This window comes from Orycteropus afer, unplaced genomic scaffold (assembly GCF_000298275.1).
Source record: "Orycteropus afer afer isolate SDZICR_OR568_19922 unplaced genomic scaffold, OryAfe1.0 scaffold00255, whole genome shotgun sequence".
In the NCBI taxonomy this organism is placed as follows: domain Eukaryota; kingdom Metazoa; phylum Chordata; class Mammalia; order Tubulidentata; family Orycteropodidae; genus Orycteropus; species Orycteropus afer.
The window spans coordinates 4307295-4327866 of record NW_006921842.1 but is presented as its reverse complement, the minus strand read 5'-3'; the positions used below and the strand labels follow the sequence as shown (position 1 = coordinate 4327866).

The 20572-nt window shown below is 40.6% G+C and overlaps 4 protein-coding genes across 4 annotated transcripts; 1 reads left to right on the top strand and 3 right to left on the bottom strand.

Moving 5' to 3' along the window:
* Nucleotides 1-914: 914 nt before the first annotated feature.
* Nucleotides 915-17952, bottom strand: LOC122150844. Its single transcript, XM_042782183.1, has 4 exons — nt 17548-17952; nt 8995-9189; nt 8636-8700; nt 915-1326 (listed from the first exon to the last, which is right to left on the bottom strand). The coding sequence occupies exons 1-4, from the start codon at nt 17950-17952 to the stop codon at nt 915-917; spliced, it is 1077 nt and encodes a 358-aa protein (XP_042638117.1).
* On the bottom strand, nt 8941-9255 carry LOC103204676 (histone H4). Its single transcript, XM_007949881.2, has one exon. It carries the CDS (start codon nt 9250-9252, stop codon nt 8941-8943), a length of 312 nt encoding a protein of 103 aa, XP_007948072.2. The 5' UTR covers nt 9253-9255.
* An 863-nt stretch (nt 17953-18815) lies between the features above and the next one.
* Nucleotides 18816-19208, bottom strand: LOC103204639 (histone H2A type 1-B). Its single transcript, XM_007949852.1, has one exon. The coding sequence runs from the start codon at nt 19206-19208 to the stop codon at nt 18816-18818; it is 393 nt and encodes a 130-aa protein (XP_007948043.1).
* A 342-nt stretch (nt 19209-19550) lies between these two features.
* On the top strand, nt 19551-19931 carry LOC103204640 (histone H2B type 1-C/E/F/G/I). Its single transcript, XM_007949853.1, has one exon. The coding sequence runs from the start codon at nt 19551-19553 to the stop codon at nt 19929-19931; it is 381 nt and encodes a 126-aa protein (XP_007948044.1).
* The last annotated feature ends 641 nt before the right edge of the window (nt 19932-20572 follow it).

The window sequence follows — 20572 nt, the reverse complement described above, 5'->3', positions numbered from 1 at the left end:
GATGAACGTGGAGGACATTATGCTGAGTGAAATAAGTCGATCACAGAAGGACAAATATAGTATTATTAGTTCGTTGTTGTGGAGGGTCAAGGAAAGATTTATATATGGAGGGAAACTTTCATTGTTGGTTGCCAGGGGTGGGAGGGGAGGGAACACTGCAGGAAAAAAAATAAAATAAAATAAAAAACCGCATTGACCCATGTCACTTTAGTTTTGTGTATTTCACTGTACATAAATTGTATTTAAGTAAAACGCAAAAAGACAAACAAAAATCAACCAACTAAAAAAAATAAAAACCAGATAAATGAGGCCGCCAAGTTCTCAGACCACAGGTCCTTAAGTATCTGAGACCTAAGTGTTGGCGTGGAGGTACATCCTCGTTGAAGGTAGGAGCTGGAGGGCGCAAGTCTGGCAAGCAAAGGTAGACAAAAAAAAAAAAAAAAAAAGACGGAAGTCGCGGGGGCCTGGGGCTCTTTCCAGCTCTTGGCTGGCTCCAGAAATCTAGCACAGACAAGACAAAAAAGGTAGGATAGATCATACCAAATAAAAGCGGTTAGACCGCGAAGGCTAAGTAGTCTGGAGAGCTGCGAGAGCCAAGGAATCAAAAACGGTTAAATTACCTCAAAAGGCTCCAAAGCAGATATACCAATGCGACAAACCAAACGCTACTAGTCTAAAAAAGCAGGGCGTAAACCACGTTTAGTTACCTTATGGTTTCCTTTTTTTTGTGCCACATTATTTCATTAAAGCTAAATTCAAAGATTGCCCCCAAGGCTTTCTAATTCAGCGCCTTTAAGATGATTTTAAGGGATTTACTGAGCTTTTCCGCTAATGATCACAGCGTCTTTCACAGAAAAGATGGTTGGCTCTTAAAAGAGCCTTTGGGTTCAAGGTTACTCACTTGGGAAGACAACTTACGCCCTCTCTCCGCGTATGCGGCGGGCCAACTGGATGTCCTTGGGCATGATGGTCACGCGCTTGGCGTGGATGGCGCACAGATTGGTGTCCTCGAAGAGGCCCACCAGGTAGGCCTCGCACGCCTCCTGCAGGGCCATCACAGCCGAGCTCTGAAAGCGCAGGTCCGTTTTGAAGTCCTGCGCGATCTCGCGCACCAGCCGCTGGAACGGCAGCTTGCGGATCAGCAGCTCTGTCGATTTCTGGTAGCGCCGGATCTCTCGCAGCGCAACGGTGCCTGGGCGGTAGCGATGAGGCTTCTTCACGCCGCCTGTGGCTGGCGCGCTCTTACGGGCGGCCTTAGTAGCTAGCTGCTTGCGCGGGGCCTTGCCGCCGGTAGACTTCCGCGCAGTCTGCTTCGTGCGAGCCATACTTTAGCTCCAAAATAAACGTATTTGAACGCTACCCTTTCTCCTCTATTTATACAGGAACAGAAGCTCTCTGATTGGGTTTGGGGCAAATTCTTGTTTGCCTTCGGTTGCTAACTTCCGGAAGTCTGTAGGCAGTTTACGATTGGTTTATTCCTTGAGTGCAGTTTTCGATTCGTTAACGTTAAGAACACACCCCTAACCCCGTTTGAAAATAATTGTGTAGTCACTGGTTTCTTTGTTAACACTTCACACACAATATCATGATCCAAAAATGTATCAATTCATTTTAATCTAATAGCCTTGTAACTTTCTCTTGTTTGGATATACGAAATAGTGTGCTATAGAGAAAGATCTTTAGAGTTTTACTTTTCAAAATCACCCGCCCTTTTTTAGCTGCTTAATGAACTCGTTCTCATCTGGATCTTTTCTCTCCTCATTCCACTATTTGGAAATTCCATTGTCAAAGCACCTTGTTATGAATTCCGCTTTCTTTACATCTGTAGTTCTGTATCTGATTCGCGCAATACTGATCTTCCAGGATCTACTGTTCAGGATACCCACCCATTTCCATCAGGTGGATTCTTACTCAGAGCAATCCTAAAGGACAGAGTAGAATTGCCCCACAGGGTTTCCAGGGTTGTAAACTTTATAGAGGGAGTTCTGGTGGCATAGTGCCTAAGGCATTTGACTGTTAACCAGAAGGTTGGCGGTTCAAACCCACCAGCCACTCATTTAAGGACGATTGGGCTATCTACCTCCAAGAGTTGGATTCAACTCGACGGCAGTGAGTTTGGTTTGTTTCGTTTAAATTTAACAGAAACAGATTGCCTCATCTTTCTCCGGAAGAATGGCTGGTGCGTTCACATAGTGGACCTTTTGGTTAGCAGCTGAATGCCTTAATTACTGCGACACCAGAACACACAGCAAAATTCCAATAACCTGGAATCCCAAGCTCGTTATCAGGTTTCATAAATTAACACTATTATTCCTTTTATTTTTTGTTGCTTTGGAGAATGTCTGCCTATTGTTCAATGGTGTCACTACGGTGGTGCAGGGGGTGCGGACCGCCGTTTGACATTATTTGAGGGGGTGACTCCAAAATGACTATTTAAAAATGTTTGTGCATTGTTTCGGTAAAAAATTCTTATTTTTTATAAAAGTATCCTTGTAGTTAGTTATAATAACAAAAACATTTATCTGAAGCCTAATTTACATGTATCAATATACCTACAGCAGATGCTGTTGTTTTCCATTGCTGATGCTGTCAAATTGTTGGGGACTTTAGTTGCAATATTGTGGTGAGTAGTATTTGTGAATCTATTTCAATAACTTTTGTTAAGAATGAAGTATGCTTTCAGAGGGGAGGAGGTCCCTGGGGTGGGTGGTGGCGGGGTGTTGTGTCATGAGTTCCACACTGGTTGATGCCGGCCCTTGCTAGGCCACTTTCATGGTTTAGTGTCCAGAGAACTTTTACAGTGTGGGAACCTGGAGAAGATGGCAGGTGATGGAGAGTTCTATAAGAATATTTATTAAAATAGCATAGTGGTTCAGCAACTCAATTTTGACGAAAGAGACCCAAACAATTTCCAGTAAAAAACTCAATGGATTTGTTTCTTTCTTTTTGCTTTCAAATAAGTCAGTTCCTAATTATTTTTAATTAGATAAGGTTTTAAAGATTTTCTTAGTTATGCAAGTATCAAAAATATTATAGATCAACCTATGGGATATGCTCCAAGATGTTCAGTTTCTAGCAAAAAAAAAAAGAAAGCAAGCAAGCTGTTTTGGAATTACTCATTTACATGTTTGTTGTTGTTAAGTGCCATCCAGTCGGACCCCACTCATAGTGATGCCTCCTTGGGTTTCCAAGGCGGTATCACTATGGAAGTAGATTACCCAACTTTCCTTCCGTGGAGTGGCTGCTATTGCCTAATTTTGAGAAATTGATGCCTACATTTGCAAGTTCTCATTTCCATATATGCAATACAAATACTTGAGTTTTTTTCTTTTGAAATTTCTCTTACTGTGATTTTTCACAATGCCAGGACCTGCCAAGTGCACTCCAGCCCCTTAAAGTGTTCCAAAAAGGTGGTTACCAAGGCACAGAAGAAAGATAGCAAGAAACATAAAGAAGGCCACCAGGAGAGCTATTCCATATATGTCTATAAAGTGCTGGTACAGATGCACACTGACACCAGCATCTCGTCAAAGGCCATTAAAAAACAACAACAAAAAAAAACTGAAACTCATTGCTGTCAAGTCGGATCCGCCTTATAGTGACCCCTCCTTGGGTTTCTGAGGCAGTATCACTATGGAAGTAGATTGGCCAATCTTCTTTCTGAGGAGTGGCTGGTGGGCTTGAACGGCCAGCCTTCTGGTTAGTAGACAGATGCCTTAGGCACTACACCACCAGAGCTTCCAAGAATTAAATTAGGCAAAACAGGGACTATAATCTAAGGTAATATAATCATATACACAAAATCATTGATATGCTGTCATCTTTGCTGTATTTTATGGGTTAGGAGCAAGTTATAGGTGCTGTCCACACTCAAGGAGCTAGGATCGCATAATGGTGAAAACCAGGAGGTACGAATAATGGGGACCACCTTAAGAGTGGCCATCAATCTGGAAAAAAGAAAAGATATCTAAGAACAAAAAGAAAGTTAAGTTATGTAACTGCATTCCCCCAGCGTACCCCCATTGGTTCATTAACCTTCAGTGAGGAAACTTTGTTAGAGGTAAGGGATAGGGCAAGCACCTGAACCTGCCTTTAGATGGGCTGCTCCCAGTGATCTTATGTAGAAGCCAAGATGCAGAAAATGACTTGTCTGGTCCTTACTTTGGAGCGTTTTGGTTTGTTTTCTTTGCAAGTACTGACACATAAGAAAATCCTCAATGTGGCTGAGTTCCAGGACAGGCCTCTGTGTCTGTGCAGAAAACTGGACTTATAACTGAGTAAAGAAACCAAATTTGAGAAATAAATGTATTAAATCTGTGCCTTGATTATGGAATATGAGATCAGATGTGACAAGACTAGACAAATTCCTAATTTCTTACGGGTTAAAAAAATGTTTGTCAGTTTACATTGTCCCACTATTAGTGCTTTAAGGGAGAGGGAGAGAAAATAACCCCCATGTGCCATGGAGGCCTGCTCATAGATGCCTTCATTTTCTACAGACCAATCTGAGCTTTTCTTTCTTCTTGTTCCCTTAGGCTGCCCACTTGAAAGGCAAGCACTTGTTTAAAGGTTTGCTTTTCCTTATGTGACAGTTGAATATTCTGTAACAGATCATTTATTACCCAAAATTATTTCCCACTAAGAATATTCAAATTAACTTGTAGAAAAATAGAAGTAACTTCACTAGATCTTTTAATGGATTCCACCACTTGTCTGTCAGTTTTCATACTGTTATGAACTTGAATGTTGCTGTGATACTGGAAGCTATGCCACTGATATTTCAAATACCAGGATGGTACCCATGGTGGATTGGTTTCAGTGGAGCTTCAATTATTAAGACAGACTAAGAAGGACTTGGTGATCTACTTCTGAAAAAAATTGACCATTGAAAACTTTATGAATAGCATCAGAACATTGTCATATATAATGTCAGAAAAACAAGCCCCTCAGGTTGGAAGGCACTCAAAATATGGCTGAGGAAGAGCTGTTGCCTCAAAGTAGAGTTGACTTTAATGATGTAGAAGTAGTAAAACTTTCAGGATCTTCATTTGCTCATATGGCATAACTCAAAATGAGAAGAAACTGCTGCAAACCTCATTATAATCAGAATGTGGAGTGTATAAAGTATGAATCAGGGAAAAATGAAAGACATCAAAAATGAAATGGAATGATAAAGATTATTATTCCAAGCATTGGTGAGCTGAAATGGACTGGTATCGTCCATTTTGAATTGGACAATCATATGATCTATTATGCCATAATGACAGATGAAAGAGAAATGACATTTATGTTCACCATCAAAGAGAACATTTTAAGATCTATCCTGAAGTACTATCCTGTCAATGATAGGATAATGTCCATAAGACTACAAGAAATACCAGTTAATACAACTAACAGTCAAATTTATGGACCAACAACTATCATGAAGAAATGGAAGATTTCTTACCTATTTATGCAATCTGAAACTGATTAAACATGCAATCAAGATGCATTAATAATTGCTGGTAACAGGAATGAGAATGTTGGAAATAGAAGAAAAATCAGTAGTTGGAAAATATGTCTTGACAGAAATGATGCTGGAGATTGCATGATAGAATTTTGCAAGACCAATGACTTATTCATTGCAAATAGCAATCTCAAAAAGTATCTTTCCAGATAGACTATACAGGAATCAACTCAACTACATCTGTGGAAAGATGATAAAGAAGCTCAATATCATCGGTCAGAATAAGGCCAAGGATCAACTATGGAACAAACTACCAATTGCTCATATGCAATTTTAGGTTAAAGGTGAAAAATACTAAAGTAAGCCCATGAAAGCCAAAGTGCAATCTTGAGTATATTGAACCTGAATTTAGAGACCACCTCAAGAATAGATGTGATGCATTGAACACTAATGACTGAACCAGATGACCTGTGGGATGACATCAAGGACATAATACATGAAGACAGCAAAAGGTCATTAAAAAAACAGAAAAGAAAGAAAAAGGCAAAATGGATGTCAGAAGAGACTCTGAAACTTGAACACAGAGTAGCTAAAGCAAGTGGAAGAAATGATGAAGTGAAACAGCTGAACAGAAGATTTCAAAAGATGGCTCGAGAAGACATAGTATAGTATTTAATGAAACGTGCAAATACCTGTACTTAGAGAACCAAAAGGGAAAAAAATCAGTTTTTCTCAAGCTGAAAGAACTGAAGAAAAAATTCAAGCTGTATTGATGGATTCTATGGGCAAAATATCGAATGACATAGGAAGTATCAAAAGAGGATAGAAGGAATACACGGAGTCACTGTACCAAAAACAATTGGTCAACATTCAACCATTTCAGGGTGGCATATGATTGAGAACCCATGATTCTGAGGGTAGAAGTCCAAGCTGCACTGAAGGCATTGGCAAAAACAAGGCTCCAGAAAGATGGAATACCAGTTGAGATGTTTCAACAAATGAATGCGATGCTGCAAGCATTCACTTCTTTATGCCAAGAAATTTGGAAGACAGCACCCGGCCAACTGACTGGCCCATGTTTGTGCCTATTCCAAAGAAAGGTGATCCAACAGTGGAATCATCCAATGTGGAATCATTAATATGACAGGCAAGTGAGTTTTGCTGAAGATGATTCAAAAACAATTACAGCAGTACACAGACAGGGAACTGCTAGAAGAAATTCAAGTCAATTCAGAAGGTGTGGAATGAGGGACATTGTTGCTGTCAGATGGCGCTTGGCTTAAAGCAGAGAATATAAGAAAGATGTTTACCTGTGTTTTATTGACTATGCAAAGGCATTAGACTGTGTAGATCATAAAATATTATGGATAATACTGCAAAGAATGGGAATTCCAGAACAGTTAATTGTGCTCATGCAGAACCTGTACAGAGAGCAAGAGGTAGTTGTTCAAACAGAACAAGGGTTACTGTTTAAAATCAGGAAAGGTATTTGTTGGGCTTGTGTCTCTTCACCATATTTACTTAATCTGAGCAAATAATCTGAGAAGCTTGACTATACAAAGAACACAGCATTACGATTAGAGGAAGATTCATTAACAACCTACAATTGGCAGATGAAACACCCTTCTTGCTGAAAGCAAAGAAGACTTGAAGCACTTACTGATGAAGGTCAAAGAACATAGCCTTCGGTATGGATTACACCTCAACATAAAGAAAACAATAATCTTTACAACTGGAACAATAAGAAACATTATAATAAAGCGAAAAATATTGACATTGTCAAGAATTTAGTTTTATTTGGATCCACAATCAACGGCCATGAAAGCAGGAGTCAAGAAATCAAACAACATTCCATTGGGCAAATCTACTGCAACAGACAAGCATAGTATTTTCAATCGCTTCTTACTACATGTGAAAGCTGAACATTGAATAAGGAACAATGAAAAAATGATGCATTTGAATTATGGTGTTGGCAAAGAATATTGAATAAACATGGACTGCCAGAAAAAGAAACGGACTTGTCTTGGAAGAAGTACAGCCAGAATGTTTCTTTTAAGCAAGGACTGTGAAACTTTTCTGGCATATTTTGGACATGTTATCACAAGAGACTATTCCCTGGAGCAGGACATCATGTTCATCATGTTCATCAGTGAAAAAGAGGATGGATTGACCCAGCGACTGCCACCATGCCTCAAAACAGCACTGATAACGTGATAATGGCAAAAACTTGGCAGTGTTTCATTCTGCTGTACTACGAGTGGTTGTGAGTTAGAACAGATTCGACAGTACTTAACAATAATTATTAGATTGTTGTTGTTAGCTGCTGTCCAGTCGGCTCCGACTCACAGCGACCTTATGAACCACAGAAAAAAACACTATCCGGTCCTGCACCAGCCTCACAATACTTGCAACACCCGAGCCCATCCTTTCAGCCACTGTGTCAACTCATTTACTCATCTCACGAGGGTCTTCCGCTTTTTCGCTGATCCTCCTCCACTTTACCAAACATGATATCCTTAATTAGATTGGACTACAGAAAATGTAGAATTAATTGGAATGTATTTATGCGAGGGTAAAGAATCCCCTGGAGTCCCTGGGTGGTATAAATAGTTAACACTCTACTGTCAATCAAGAGTGGCCATTCTAGTCCACCAATGGACTTGGGTATAAAGGACTGGCTTTTTAACTTTGAAAAATCAGTCGTTGAAAACCTTACGGAACAGTTACACTCTGACATGTGGGGTCACAAGTCGGTGTCAATTCCACAACTAGTTTACAAAAACTCTGAAGTACCAAATGAGATCCACTGCCATCATTCCAACTCGGAGCGACCATACATTAGGTTTCCAAGCCTGTAAATGTTCATAAAAAGCATACCGTTTCATCTGTCTTCCCTGCAGGGAGCAGCCAGTGGCTTTGAACCGCGAATCTTTTAGTTAGAAGACGAACGCTTTAACCACTGTGCCACTAGAGCACCTTCTAAAGTACCCAGAGATTAAATTTTTTCAAAATTCGATGCCTCAGGAAGGACCTACCTCCCCGCCCCCCAACACATACACATCCACTGTCACGGTGTAACTCCCACTGTGACTCACCCTATGAGGCAGAACTGTTTCCAAGGCTGTAAATCTTACAGAAGCAGACTTCATCTTTTTCTCGTGGAGTGGTTAGTGGATTCGGACCACTGACCTTCTGCTGATTAGCAGCCTTTTTACTAAGGCGCCACCTGCGCTCCTTCGGCTAAAGACGGTGGCCTGAGAAAATCCGGAGCAATAAGCCCTTGCTCTACAAGACTTCCAACATTGCATAGCTAAAACTCATATACCATTCCTATCTAAACACTTGTTTTGGAAGCAAATAAATATTATACAGAAAAAACACACTATGGGGTTAGATGAAAATAAAGAAAGGGAAGCTATGTTTAAGTGACTAACTCTTTCGATTGACTGGATAGGCGGCCCTGAGAAGGGCCTTTTAGCAGTGCTAGCGAAAGTTTAGCCACCGAAACCGTAGAGGGTACGTCCCTGACGTTTGAGTGCGTAGACTACGTCCATGGCTGTAACAGTCTTGCGCTTGGCGTGTTCTGTGTAGGTGACTGCGTCACGGATCACGTTCTCCAAGAAAACCTTCAGCACCCCCCGGGTTTCTTCGTATATGAGGCCAGAGATGCGCTTTACGCCCCCACGCCGGGCCAGACGCCTGATGGCGGGCTTAGTAATTCCCTGAATGTTGTCCCGCAAAACCTTGCGGTGGCGTTTGGCACCGCCCTTCCCCAGGCCCTTTCCTCCTTTACCACGACCAGACATTGCTTACAACAATGAAAACTTGACTAACCTGTAGGGAGGAAGCCGAGAAGCGTATTTATAGCCACCTTGCGGACCTTGTCGGGAACTACAAATGCGGAAGTGGTAGGCAGGCGGGAGGGACGGGGAGCCTCGGGAGCTCTGGTTGCGCAGTGGTTAAAACATTCGGATGCTAACCCAAAGGTTGGCAATACGAACCCACCAGCCACTCCGCCTGAGAAAGATGAGTCAGTGTGTCTTCATTAAGATTTACAGCTTTGGAAACCCTATGCGGCATTTCTATTCTGTCACTATGAGTCGACATAGTGTCACTGTGAGTCGACAAAGACTCATGGCAGTGGAAGGTTTGGTTTTGGTACAAAGGTCTCTGAATGTGTATAGATTGTAGTGGATAGGAGGCAAAGCTTACTGTTTCCACGTTTTTCTGCTCATGCCTTGAATTCTCGGCATTAAAAAGAAAAAAAAAATTACAAAAAAAAAAAAAAATCCTGTTATCAAGGATGTGAAATGATGATAGCTGTTAAGCTAACACCTGATTTTCGAATTTGATTTAATATTCTCGCACACTCTAGGCAACCGAAATTATACATTGCTGTTCATTTTGAACACCTTATCTGAAACATAAAGCAATCTCTTCTCTTCTCTCCGAGAAACCTTTTTTGTGCACTTGAAATCAAGGAAGAATAGTGAGATTGATAAAATGGTCCTGGGGAGAGAAGAGAGAACAGAAATCTATTGTGCATGATGAGTGAATGAGCAGGCGTGTTTGCTAAAACTAGGCCCATGACATGCTCCTTGTTTGAACTCTCCAGACTCCTACAATCTCATCGTCAGAGGTCCAGGAGCTATTTTGTGACATTTGCTGTTTTCTTATTTTAACCTTAGTTTCTTCATTTTTTGAATAGAAATGTTAATTATTATGTCAGAAAGGTGTTTTGATAATCAAAAGGTAAAATTTGGCTCAAATGTTACACAGTAATTGAGAACTATTGTAATTACTTGAGGAAATCCCATCTGCTTGCTTAGATGACTCCCTCTTAATGTCCCTCTCAGTCTATTTTGCAATCCATTTTGCCTCACCTGGATCCCTGTGTAGTTCTTTGGTTTTTCACAGTCAATGCTAAGTTTACATGCTTACGTTTAAATCTATCTACTCAAATTTAGGGGGAGCCCTGTGGTGCAGTGGTTTCCCACTTGGTTGTTAACCAAAAGGACCACAGTTAAAACCTACCTGTTGCTCCCTGAGAGAAAGGTGTGGCAGTTTGCTTTCATAAAGCTTTAAACCAAACAAAACCAGACTCTGCCGCACAGTCCAACCTGACTCATAGCAATCCCTCCTTGGGTTTCCAAGGCTGTATCTCTGCGAAAGTAGATTGCCCAACCTTCCTCTCAAGGAGTGGCTGGTGGGAGTGGCTGGTGGGTTTGAGCTGCTAGCCTTCTGGTTAGCAGTCAAATGTGTTAGACACTGCGCCACCAGCCTTGGAAACTTTATAGGTTAGTACTTTGTTCTATAAGTTCACTATGAGTTGTAATCTACTGCGTGGCAATTTGTTTGTTTGTTTGTTTGTTTTTTGGGGGGGAGTGTGAATAGGAGGGGAGATGCTCCAATCTAGGCGTTCCTGAGTAGCACAAAAGGGGCTCTGGTGTGTAGTAGTTAAATGATTCGGCTGCTAGCCGAAAGGTTGGCGGTTTGAACCCACCAGCTGCTCTGCGATAGAATGGTGAGGCAGTCTGCTTCCTAGAGATTTACAGCCTTGGAAATCCTACGGGCAGTTCTACTCAGCCCAATATGATCACTATGAGTCTGGATCCACTGGATGGCAATGGGCTTGGGTTTGGCTACCCACTGCCCTGGAGTTGGATCCGACGCATAGCGACCCTTCCTTGGGTTTACGACGGTGTATCACTATGAAAGTAGATTGCCCAATCTTCCTTCACTCCTTGGAAGGAGCCATCCAGTTCATTCCAACTCACAGTGACCCTCCATTGGGCTTCGGAGACTGTAAATCTTTGCAAGTAGATCGCCTCATCTTCCTTCCCTGGAGCGGCTGGGGGGTTTGAACTGCTGATCTGGCTGACAGCCAAATCCTTTGTCCACTATGCCACCAGAGAGGCAGCTCTACTCTGTCTATAGGGTCACTATGAGTCAAAATAGATTTGACATGTCTGTTTTTTTGGGGGGTTATTTGTTTGGGTATCGCAATCTGTAAGACCTTGACTATTAGCCAAAAGTTTGGTGGTTCAAACCCACCCACAGGAAGACTGCCTAGGGATCTGCTTCTGAAAAGTTCAGCCTTGGAAACTCTGGAACAGTTACTGTGCACACATGGGGTGGCCAGGAGACTGGAGCACAACTAATAACAGTATTCTAATTTTACCAGCTGTGTCCATCACCCCAACTATAATCTCCCTTTTAGGATTACATAGTCCAATATGGTAGTCAAGAGCCATGTGTTGGTACTGAGCATTTAAAATGTGGCTGGTGCTACTGAGGATCTGGATTTTAAATTTTGTATAATTTTATTTAATTTAAATCTCAAATCTTTTATTATGTTTGAACAATTTGGGCATGTGAATTTACCTACATACAGATCAACTATAAAATTTAGCACCAATGAATAAAATATTCACCCAATTTCAAAGACTTAGTATGAAAAAAAAGAATGTAAAAGACTGCATTAAATAAATTTTTATGTGATTATATGTGGAAATGGCAATATTTCAGATATTTTCATTTAAATACATCATTAAAATAATTTCAACTGCCTTTTTTACTTGCCATACTATATTTACTGTAAAATTTTAATTCATATGTGTTCCTTGCATTATTTTCTGTAGACAGCTGTCACATCAAAACCACAGGTAGACTTTAATACAGAGAAGCTTTATTCAGAAAGAAAGGGGGAAAAGTAAAAGAAATTATTGTAGTTCCAAGGGAGGGAAACTTTTAAAGTAGGAAGAGCACTCTGAGCATAAGATCTGCAAGCATCTCAAAGAATAAGGGGGGAACTTTTTCTTTTAAAGATACTGAGAGCAAACAAAGATACAAAAAAAACCTGGGTATGAGAAAGTGGTATGTGCAAGTGACCTCACTGGTAAATCAGAATGTTTTATGTTGAGATCAGCCTATTCTCTGGGAAGGGTCCTTAGAGAGGGGCAATATGTTGGCTCAGGATGAAGCTGGGGCACAATTTAGGGATTTTGGGGGAAACAGAAACTTAACCAAAGTTGGGTTAACAAGCGCTTTGATTCTGATTGATCAGTGGGAACAAAGAATTCAGTTACTCATTTCTGAGGCAAGGAATGGGAATTTGTAGGATCTGAGTCTGCCTTGTCATAGGTCAATCAGGGCCCGTTCATGAATCTTATTTAAGTCAATGGAGAAGGGTGATTATTTCCAGCAAACTATTTTCCTGAAGATAAAAGGTGAGAAGATTTCTTTAGTCATTGCTGTTTCCCAATATCACAGAGTTCAAGTAAAATTTGATACTAACTAACACAGCATAGCTCCAGGATTCTGCTTTTCCCTCTCTGCATTTTTATTTTTATTTAATTTTCCCAAACTTTAATAGCATGGGCATTGACATAAAGAGGATAGTCAATGTATTTCAAAGAATCATCTTAAAAAAAAATCATGTTAGAAAACTAGAAGAGCTTTGTTAAATGAATCATTAGTATTGTTACTAAACAAGATAGGAAAAGATGGATGAATAAAAAAGTCATTGGTGTTGGAATCCTTCAATGGCAGACCAATCAGGAAGTAGAGACTACCTCAAATTCTATGGTAATATTTTGTCCCAAAGTGCATTTTTTTTTTTTTTTAATGGAGAAAAGCCAAAACTGAGTCTTAAAGCAATTAGTGTCCCCAAAGGTAAATTTTTGTACAAAAGAACTTACATTCTGATGGTTAATAAAATAATAAGCAAAACATTGTGAGATATATGGCATACAGGCATTATATGGATCAAACAAATAAAACCTGAGTGGAAGATAATTTAGTATTCTTGGGAGCTAGGTGGTTGTTTTTAGGTGCCAACAAGTCAATTCCAACTCATAGTGACCCCATGCAAAATAGAATGAAACACAGCTTGGTCCTGTGCCATCCGCACAATCATTGCTATGTGAGTCCGTTATTGCAGCCACTCAGTCAATTCATTTTCTTGAGGGTCTTCCTCTTTTTCGCTGATGCTCTACTTTACCAAGCATGATGTTGTCCAGGCCCTGATCTCTCCTGTAAACATGTCCTGACGGAGTCTCACCATCCTCACTTCTACAAAGCATTCTGGCTGTATTTCTGCCAGGATAGATTTATTTGTTCTTCTGGCAGTCCATGGTATATTCAATATTCTTCGCCGGCACCATAATTCAAATGCATAAACTCTTCTTTAGTCTTCCTGAATTCATTATCCACTTTTTGCATGCACATGGCTTAGGTCAAGTGTACCTTAGTCCTCAATGTGACATCTCTGCTTTTGAAAAGTTTAAGGAGGTCTTTTGTAGCTCATTTGCACAATGGAATATGTCATTTAATTTCTTGCCTGCTGCATCCGTGGGCGTTGATTGTGGATCCAAGTAAAATGAAATCTTTGACAACTTCAATCTTTTCTTCATTTATCATGAGGTTGCTTATTGACCCATTTTTGTTTTCTTTATTTTGATGTGTAATCCATACCGAAGGCCGTCAACTTTGATCTTCATCAGTGCTTCAAGCTTGTGTCATCTGTGTATCACAGGTTGTAAATGGTTCTTCCTCCAATCCTGACATTGCATTCTTCTTCATATAGTCCAGATTCTTGAATTATTTGCTCAGCATACAGATGGAAGCCAGGTAGAGCCTAATAAATGCTGAGATGAGGAAATAAGAAAGAGTTAAAAGTTAAACTGTCAATTATTTGATTAATGAACACAATAAAGATGTCAAGCAGTTACACTGTGAAGTTTCTTAGAAATTTATGTTTTAGGTGCTATATTTTCATTTTTTCCTACTAAGAAAAAATGGCCATAAAAACCAGTATTATAAAGGAAGAAAGGTCACTCAAAGAGTGTAGGTTAATGTACTTTGTTCATTGCACTGTTAATTCTGGATGAAAGGTATCAGACTTAATGAAGTTATTTGTGAACATGTAGGTTTTTGTCTAGAGAAACATGATTTCTGACAATGGAAGAGAGAAAATTCTAAAGATTTACAGCCTCTTGGGCCTTAATTTTGTTTTAATTTAATTCAGCAATTGTATTCTCACATTTCTTTGTTACATTGTCTATAAATACCTGCTTCTAATTTGCACTTTGAAATATAGTAACATTGTACCTGATGTCTCTTTATTGATAAGTTAAACTCGTTGACATGAGCATATACTACATTTGCTTAATCATGATCTTACGTTTTTGAAAATAGAAGGTCAACAAGTACACAGGATATTAGGTGTGTCTTGGTTGGGAGAAAAGAAGGGCCAGGAGAGGAGAAGGTCCTTTAGCATTCTTTGTTTTTGTGTGTCATTGAGTCAATTTCAATTCCAAAGGGACACCATAGGGCTTCCAAAGCTGTATCTTTACTGGAGTAGATCTCCAGGTCTTTTCTTCACCAACCTGTTAGTTAGAGATCAAGCACTTTAACCATTGCTCCCACAAGGCTCCTTGCCTTCCTCTATAGGCCTGGGATATTGAACACTAGACCCTGAAAGTCATGGCAAGTCATCACTTACAAGCACGGGATGAAAAAGTAGAAAGTGCTGACAGGAACGGAGATTGTTCATCAGACATGGTGTTACTGAAGATATCAAGAGAAGGACTATGATCATAAAACGACAACTCTCAAACCTGTTAAGATATAAACAAAACTGATAATTAAGGATAACTGCATGTTATATGTCATATGACAACATGGTCCCACAAGCCTGCCCAAGTTTTTTTTTAAATATTCTAGGAAATGTTCTTCTGTTTTATTTTTTAGGGCCCAGCATTTGTGAAGTCAGATGTTAGCTTGTATGATATTCATAAAACTGCAATGAGTTTTATCCATTAGAGATGAAAATTATCTCTATTCATTAAAAAAGATAACTGAAAGATGATGATATAATTGCCTCATAGTACATTTATCCTTGTCGGTCTAAATTTGCCCTTGTCATCTTAGTTCAATCTTATTTCTTTTCTAAACTATATATTCTTTGTATGTCTAATACATTTTTGAACCAGTTTATACCTTCCTGCTGGTTCTCTTCTGATGAATTAAACATTTGAGACATTTCATTACATGAGGCTTGTTTTTATAATTTTGAATTTAACATTGATAAGGACGGTAAGTTTGGATAAAACTCAAACCCGTTGCCGTGGAGTTGATTCTCACCCGTGTGTTACAGAGTAAACTGTTCCATTATGGCTATAATCTGTCACAGAAACAGATCGCTAGGCCTTTCTCCCTGGCACCACTGGGTGGGTTCGACCTGCTGACCTTTCCCAGCCAACTGCAAACTGTTGCCACTGAAATGCCACAGGGTTACAAAGCAAGACAATTAATCCTTCAGAGAAAAAAATCTGTTCTGTTATTGGGCTATTGAATATATTCAGTGGTGCAAAGGTTTATTATAAATCTATTAATCTCATCTGGCTTCCTTTGCCATGACTCCAAACTTCAAGAATTGTAATAATAACCAGAAAACATGTGCAGTTACATAGGTAGATATATTTGCATATATGTGTATAGGAAGGCCCATGTGAGCATATGTAACTCAAAGTGACCCCTCCTTGGGTTTCCGAGAGTTTCTGTATCACTACAGAAGTAGATTGCCCAATCTTCCTTCCAAGGAGTGGCTGGTGGGTTTAAACTGCCAGTCTTCTGGTTAGCAGTCAAATGCCTTAGGCACCATGCCACCAGAGCTCTGCCAAATACTTCTAGGAATGGTTTAAAGGCTTATGAACATAGTTTCTTATGACAACTCAGTCAATTGGTATAACATAGTTCATAAACTTTGTTTTGTATTCTAGTTTGGTAAGTAGCACCTGGGGTTTTAAAAGCTTGTGAGCAGTCATTTAAGATACAATTATTGGTCTGTAGTCACTGGGAGCAAAAAAGAAAGAAACCAAAGATTTAAGGAAGAAACTACACTACAGGATTAATAGCCCACAGGAACCACAGTCTCATCTATTCTGAGACCAGAACTAGATGGTGCCGGGCTACCAGTACTGACAGTTTTGACCAGGGACAAAATACCAAAACCAGAAACCAAACTAACTCCCCTCGAGTCAGATCCGACTCATAGCGACCCCTCCTTGGGTTCCTGAGGCCATATCACTACAGAAATAGATTGCCCAATCTTCCTTCTGAGAGGTGGCTGTTGGGTCTGAACCACCAGCCTTCTGGTTAGCAGTCAAATGCTTTAGGCACTAGATGGTGTCAAATAGACTGGGAGAAAAATGTAGAACAAAACTCAAATTCCTAAGAAAGGCCAGACTTACTGGACCGATACAGACTAGAGGAACCCCTGAGACTATTGCCCTAAGATACTGTTTAAATTTGGGAACTGAAGCCACTCCCAGAGGTCACCTTTCAGCTAAATAGACTGGCTCATAAAATAAACAGTATCATCTGAGTAATGTGCCCCTTTAAATAATCATCTATATGAGACCAAACAGTCAATGTTTACCCTAAAGCAAAGACAAGGTCAAGTGGGGAGGGAAATCTAGGTTAATGGAAGAACATGCAGAATGGAAATACTGAGAATGCTGACACATTTTTGAAAAACTTAACCAATGAAATATGTATAGAAACTGTTAAATGGGAACCTAATTGCAGTGTAAACTTTCACAAAAAACAGTAATTTTTTGAAAAAAAGAATTAAGGAAACTTTGATAAGTGAAGCGACTTTCTGAAATTAAGTAATGAAATATTACACACCAGTCCATAATCCGTTTATTTTGATTTACAAAGATTTACCAGATTCCATGTTGCTGTGGTAAAAATTACAGCCTAGGAAAGAAACTTTCTACTGTGTCCTAAAGGGGCGGAGTCAGAATCAATTTGAAGGCACACAATAAACCTAAGAGTTGAGAACATTTGGTGATAACTAATGGATATATTAAACAAAAAAAATCGATCTCTGTAATTAGTGGTTTCTTTAAAAAAGATTCCATGTTCGAAAAACTCATGTACTTACTTATAGTTCTTTCTTTTTTAAATACTGGAAAAGTTTTCCCACCAAGGTAGGTAAAATTAGTGAATGTATTACACCACCTTCTGTTGACGAAATGGGTGGCTCTGAAAAGAGCCTTTTTCAACTCAGAGGTAATAGCCTTAGTTTAAGCCCTCTCCCCGCGAATGCGGCGGGCCAACTGGATGTCCTTGGGCATAATGGTGACACGCTTGGCATGGATGGCGCATAGGTTGGTGTCCTCAAAGAGCCCCACCAAGTATGCCTCACAAGCCTCCTGCAGCGCCATAACAGCGGAGCTCTGGAAACGAAGGTCTGTCTTGAAGTCCTGCGCGATCTCGCGAACCAATCTCTGGAACGGCAGCTTGCGGATCAAGAGCTCGGTGGACTTCTGGTAGCGCCGAATCTCGCGCAGCGCCACGGTGCCAGGCCGGTAGCGGTGGGGCTTCTTGACGCCGCCAGTGGCCGGAGCGCTCTTGCGGGCAGCCTTAGTGGCCAGTTGCTTGCGCGGCGCCTTGCCGCCGGTCGACTTGCGCGCTGTCTGCTTTGTTCGAGCCATGTGGACAACAACGTGGAGGTCGTCGGTTGGGAAGTAGTACGGTACAGTTTCTGACCTTATTTATAGGGACAGATCCGTACCTTTCATACGTCCCGCGCTGGAATCTAATTGGTTCTAATGCTTTCTAGAGAAAGGTGACTGGATTTCCATGAAAGCTTGAATATAAAATGAAATTTTCTTTCGAGGTTAGTTCACTTTTAAATTTAGGCCATAAAAGTGAGGTTGCATTTAAGCTTGATTTCATTTAAGCTTGCCTTTTTTTTTAAAAAAAAAAAAAAAAGACAAAAACCAAAACTAAACCCTATTGGTAGAAATGCCGTCATCCCCAAATTTAAGAGGCCCGTCCTGAAATGTGATTGGTTAATTATTATTCTTTGTTCTCTATTTCACTTTTCGGACACGTAATTATCCGTAAGTACATGTGCATAAACATACACAAAACAATGTCGCTTTAGTACTAGTCACATAATCTACAGCCCTTTTTTATGCTCACAGAATTGCAAGTCCTTCCTTACCAACTCTGGCGATTTCAGTGCATTTATAAACATTTTTATTGTTTGCTTCAGTAAAACTGGACGCCATGAATTGTTTCGCTGAACTTTCGAAAAGCATTCGCTTAATGTGAGCAACAGCTAAAGATGAACTGACCTAACTGGGCCAAGGGAAGGGGCAAACACTTTCTAATGTAAAACTTTGTGATTGGCTAACGTGGCCATGAAGGAATAAATATCTTTGCAGAATTTAGTACTATGAAAAATACGTCTTGGACTTTTCAAGTGTATTTCAGCACCTTTCAGAAAATGTGGGTGGCTCTGAAAAGAGCCTTTGATTTCACAGTTGTTCACGGATGGCCGGAATAGGTTCTACTTGCCCTTGGCCTTGTGGTGGCTCTCGGTTTTCTTGGGAAGCAACACCGCCTGGATGTTGGGCAGGACGCCGCCCTGCGCGATGGTCACGCGGCCCAGCAGCTTGTTGAGCTCCTCGTCGTTGCGGATGGCCAGCTGCAGGTGGCGCGGGATGATGCGCGTCTTCTTGTTGTCGCGGGCCGCGTTGCCAGCCAACTCCAGGATTTCCGCCGTTAGGTACTCCAGCACCGCCGCCAGGTACACGGGAGCGCCAGCCCCTACCCTTTCCGAGTAGTTCCCCTTGCGGAGCAGGCGGTGCACACGGCCAACTGGGAACTGGAGCCCAGCGCGGGAGGATCGAGTCTTGGCCTTGGCGCGAGCCTTGCCACCCTGCTTTCCACGTCCAGACATGTTGATACCGTAGCGGTAAGGAACGCACGCGCAGGGGGAAAAGCACAAATGCAATGTCTGGAAAGGAGCAATAAGAAGCCTGTTATAATGCTGGGTGGACTTGTAGAAGGCGAGGTTGGATTGGTTAAAATCATCTTATGAGCAGCCAACCAATGAGAAAGGAGATGCTTTGCAATCAAATTTACATATTGTAGGTCTACTAACATATTACCAAATCAGATCCGAATATCCTTCAAGCCTTGATTTGCATAGAAGATCTATAAAATACCAGAAAGTAAATCGACGCACTCATTTAAAATTCATTTTTTTTTTTTTTATCCCCAGAGGTTGTTCTTTTTAGTGATGCCTGAGCCGGCTAAGTCTGCTCCAGCCCCGAAGAAGGGTTCTAAGAAGGCGGTAACCAAGGCACAGAAGAAGGATGGCAAAAAGCGCAAGCGCAGCCGGAAGGAGAGCTACTCTGTGTATGTGTACAAAGTGTTGAAGCAGGTTCACCCCGACACCGGTATTTCATCCAAGGCCATGGGAATCATGAACTCGTTCGTCAACGACATCTTCGAACGCATCGCAGGTGAGGCATCTCGCCTGGCTCATTATAACAAGCGCTCTACGATCACTTCCAGGGAGATCCAGACTGCTGTCCGCCTGCTGCTGCCTGGGGAGTTGGCCAAGCACGCCGTGTCCGAAGGCACCAAGGCGGTCACCAAGTACACCAGCTCAAAGTGAGCCGTCCTTTTGTTTAATAATCAACCCAAAGGCTCTTTTCAGAGCCACTACCTTTTTCATGTAAAGAGTTGTAACAGTGTTTCTCAATAACTAGCATTTGTTGCAACAACTTTTAGATAGCAAACGTGTTTAGTTTTTTTTTTTTTTTTTTAATCTTAAAACTGACTTAAACTCTTAAGTGTTTTGCATATTTGGGATTTTTTTTTTGGTTTTAACGTTAAGTATTTTGGTTTGGTGTGCTTGATCTTATGTTTACGTCAGCTCAGATAAATATTACTTAAAAATGAATTGTAAATAACCTGGCTCTTACCAATTATTTCAGAGCCTCACTCACCTGTATGTTACTGTGTTCAACATTCGTTAACTGTTACATTTGCAGGCCTTGCCCTTACAACAACCTCAACCAAATTCATTTTAATATTTGACAAATGTCCTCCATGATTGAGCTTTATATTTGTGTAGAGGTAAAATGTGAAGTAGCTGTTTGGCCTGTTTTAAGATTGAAATTTATGTACTATTTAAGTATATTTTTGTGGTTATTTGGAATATTCTATGGATACTCATTTGTCATTGTTCTGTGGCTTTAATATGTTTTAGACTAGATGCAGTCACATTGTCTTGTAGGAAGTTAATTATGTGGG

Bases quoted from the DNA above. Each gene is read 5' to 3' on its own strand.
- LOC103204640 (XM_007949853.1), top strand. From the start codon at position 19,551: ATGCCTGAGCCGGCTAAGTCTGCTCCAGCCCCGAAGAAGGGTTCTAAG.
- LOC103204676 (XM_007949881.2), bottom strand. From the start codon at position 9,252: ATGTCTGGTCGTGGTAAAGGAGGAAAGGGCCTGGGGAAGGGCGGTGCC.
- LOC122150844 (XM_042782183.1), bottom strand. From the start codon at position 17,952: ATGGCTCGAACAAAGCAGACAGCGCGCAAGTCGACCGGCGGCAAGGCG. The intron at 9,190-17,547 runs GCTTAAACTAAG...CGCCACCGCAAG, and splicing joins GCCGCATTCGCGGGGAGAGG to GTTTTGCGGGACAACATTCA. The intron at 8,701-8,994 runs GTAGTCTACGCA...GGATTTTCTCAG, and splicing joins AGACTGTTACAGCCATGGAC to GCCACCGTCTTTAGCCGAAG.
- LOC103204639 (XM_007949852.1), bottom strand. From the start codon at position 19,208: ATGTCTGGACGTGGAAAGCAGGGTGGCAAGGCTCGCGCCAAGGCCAAG.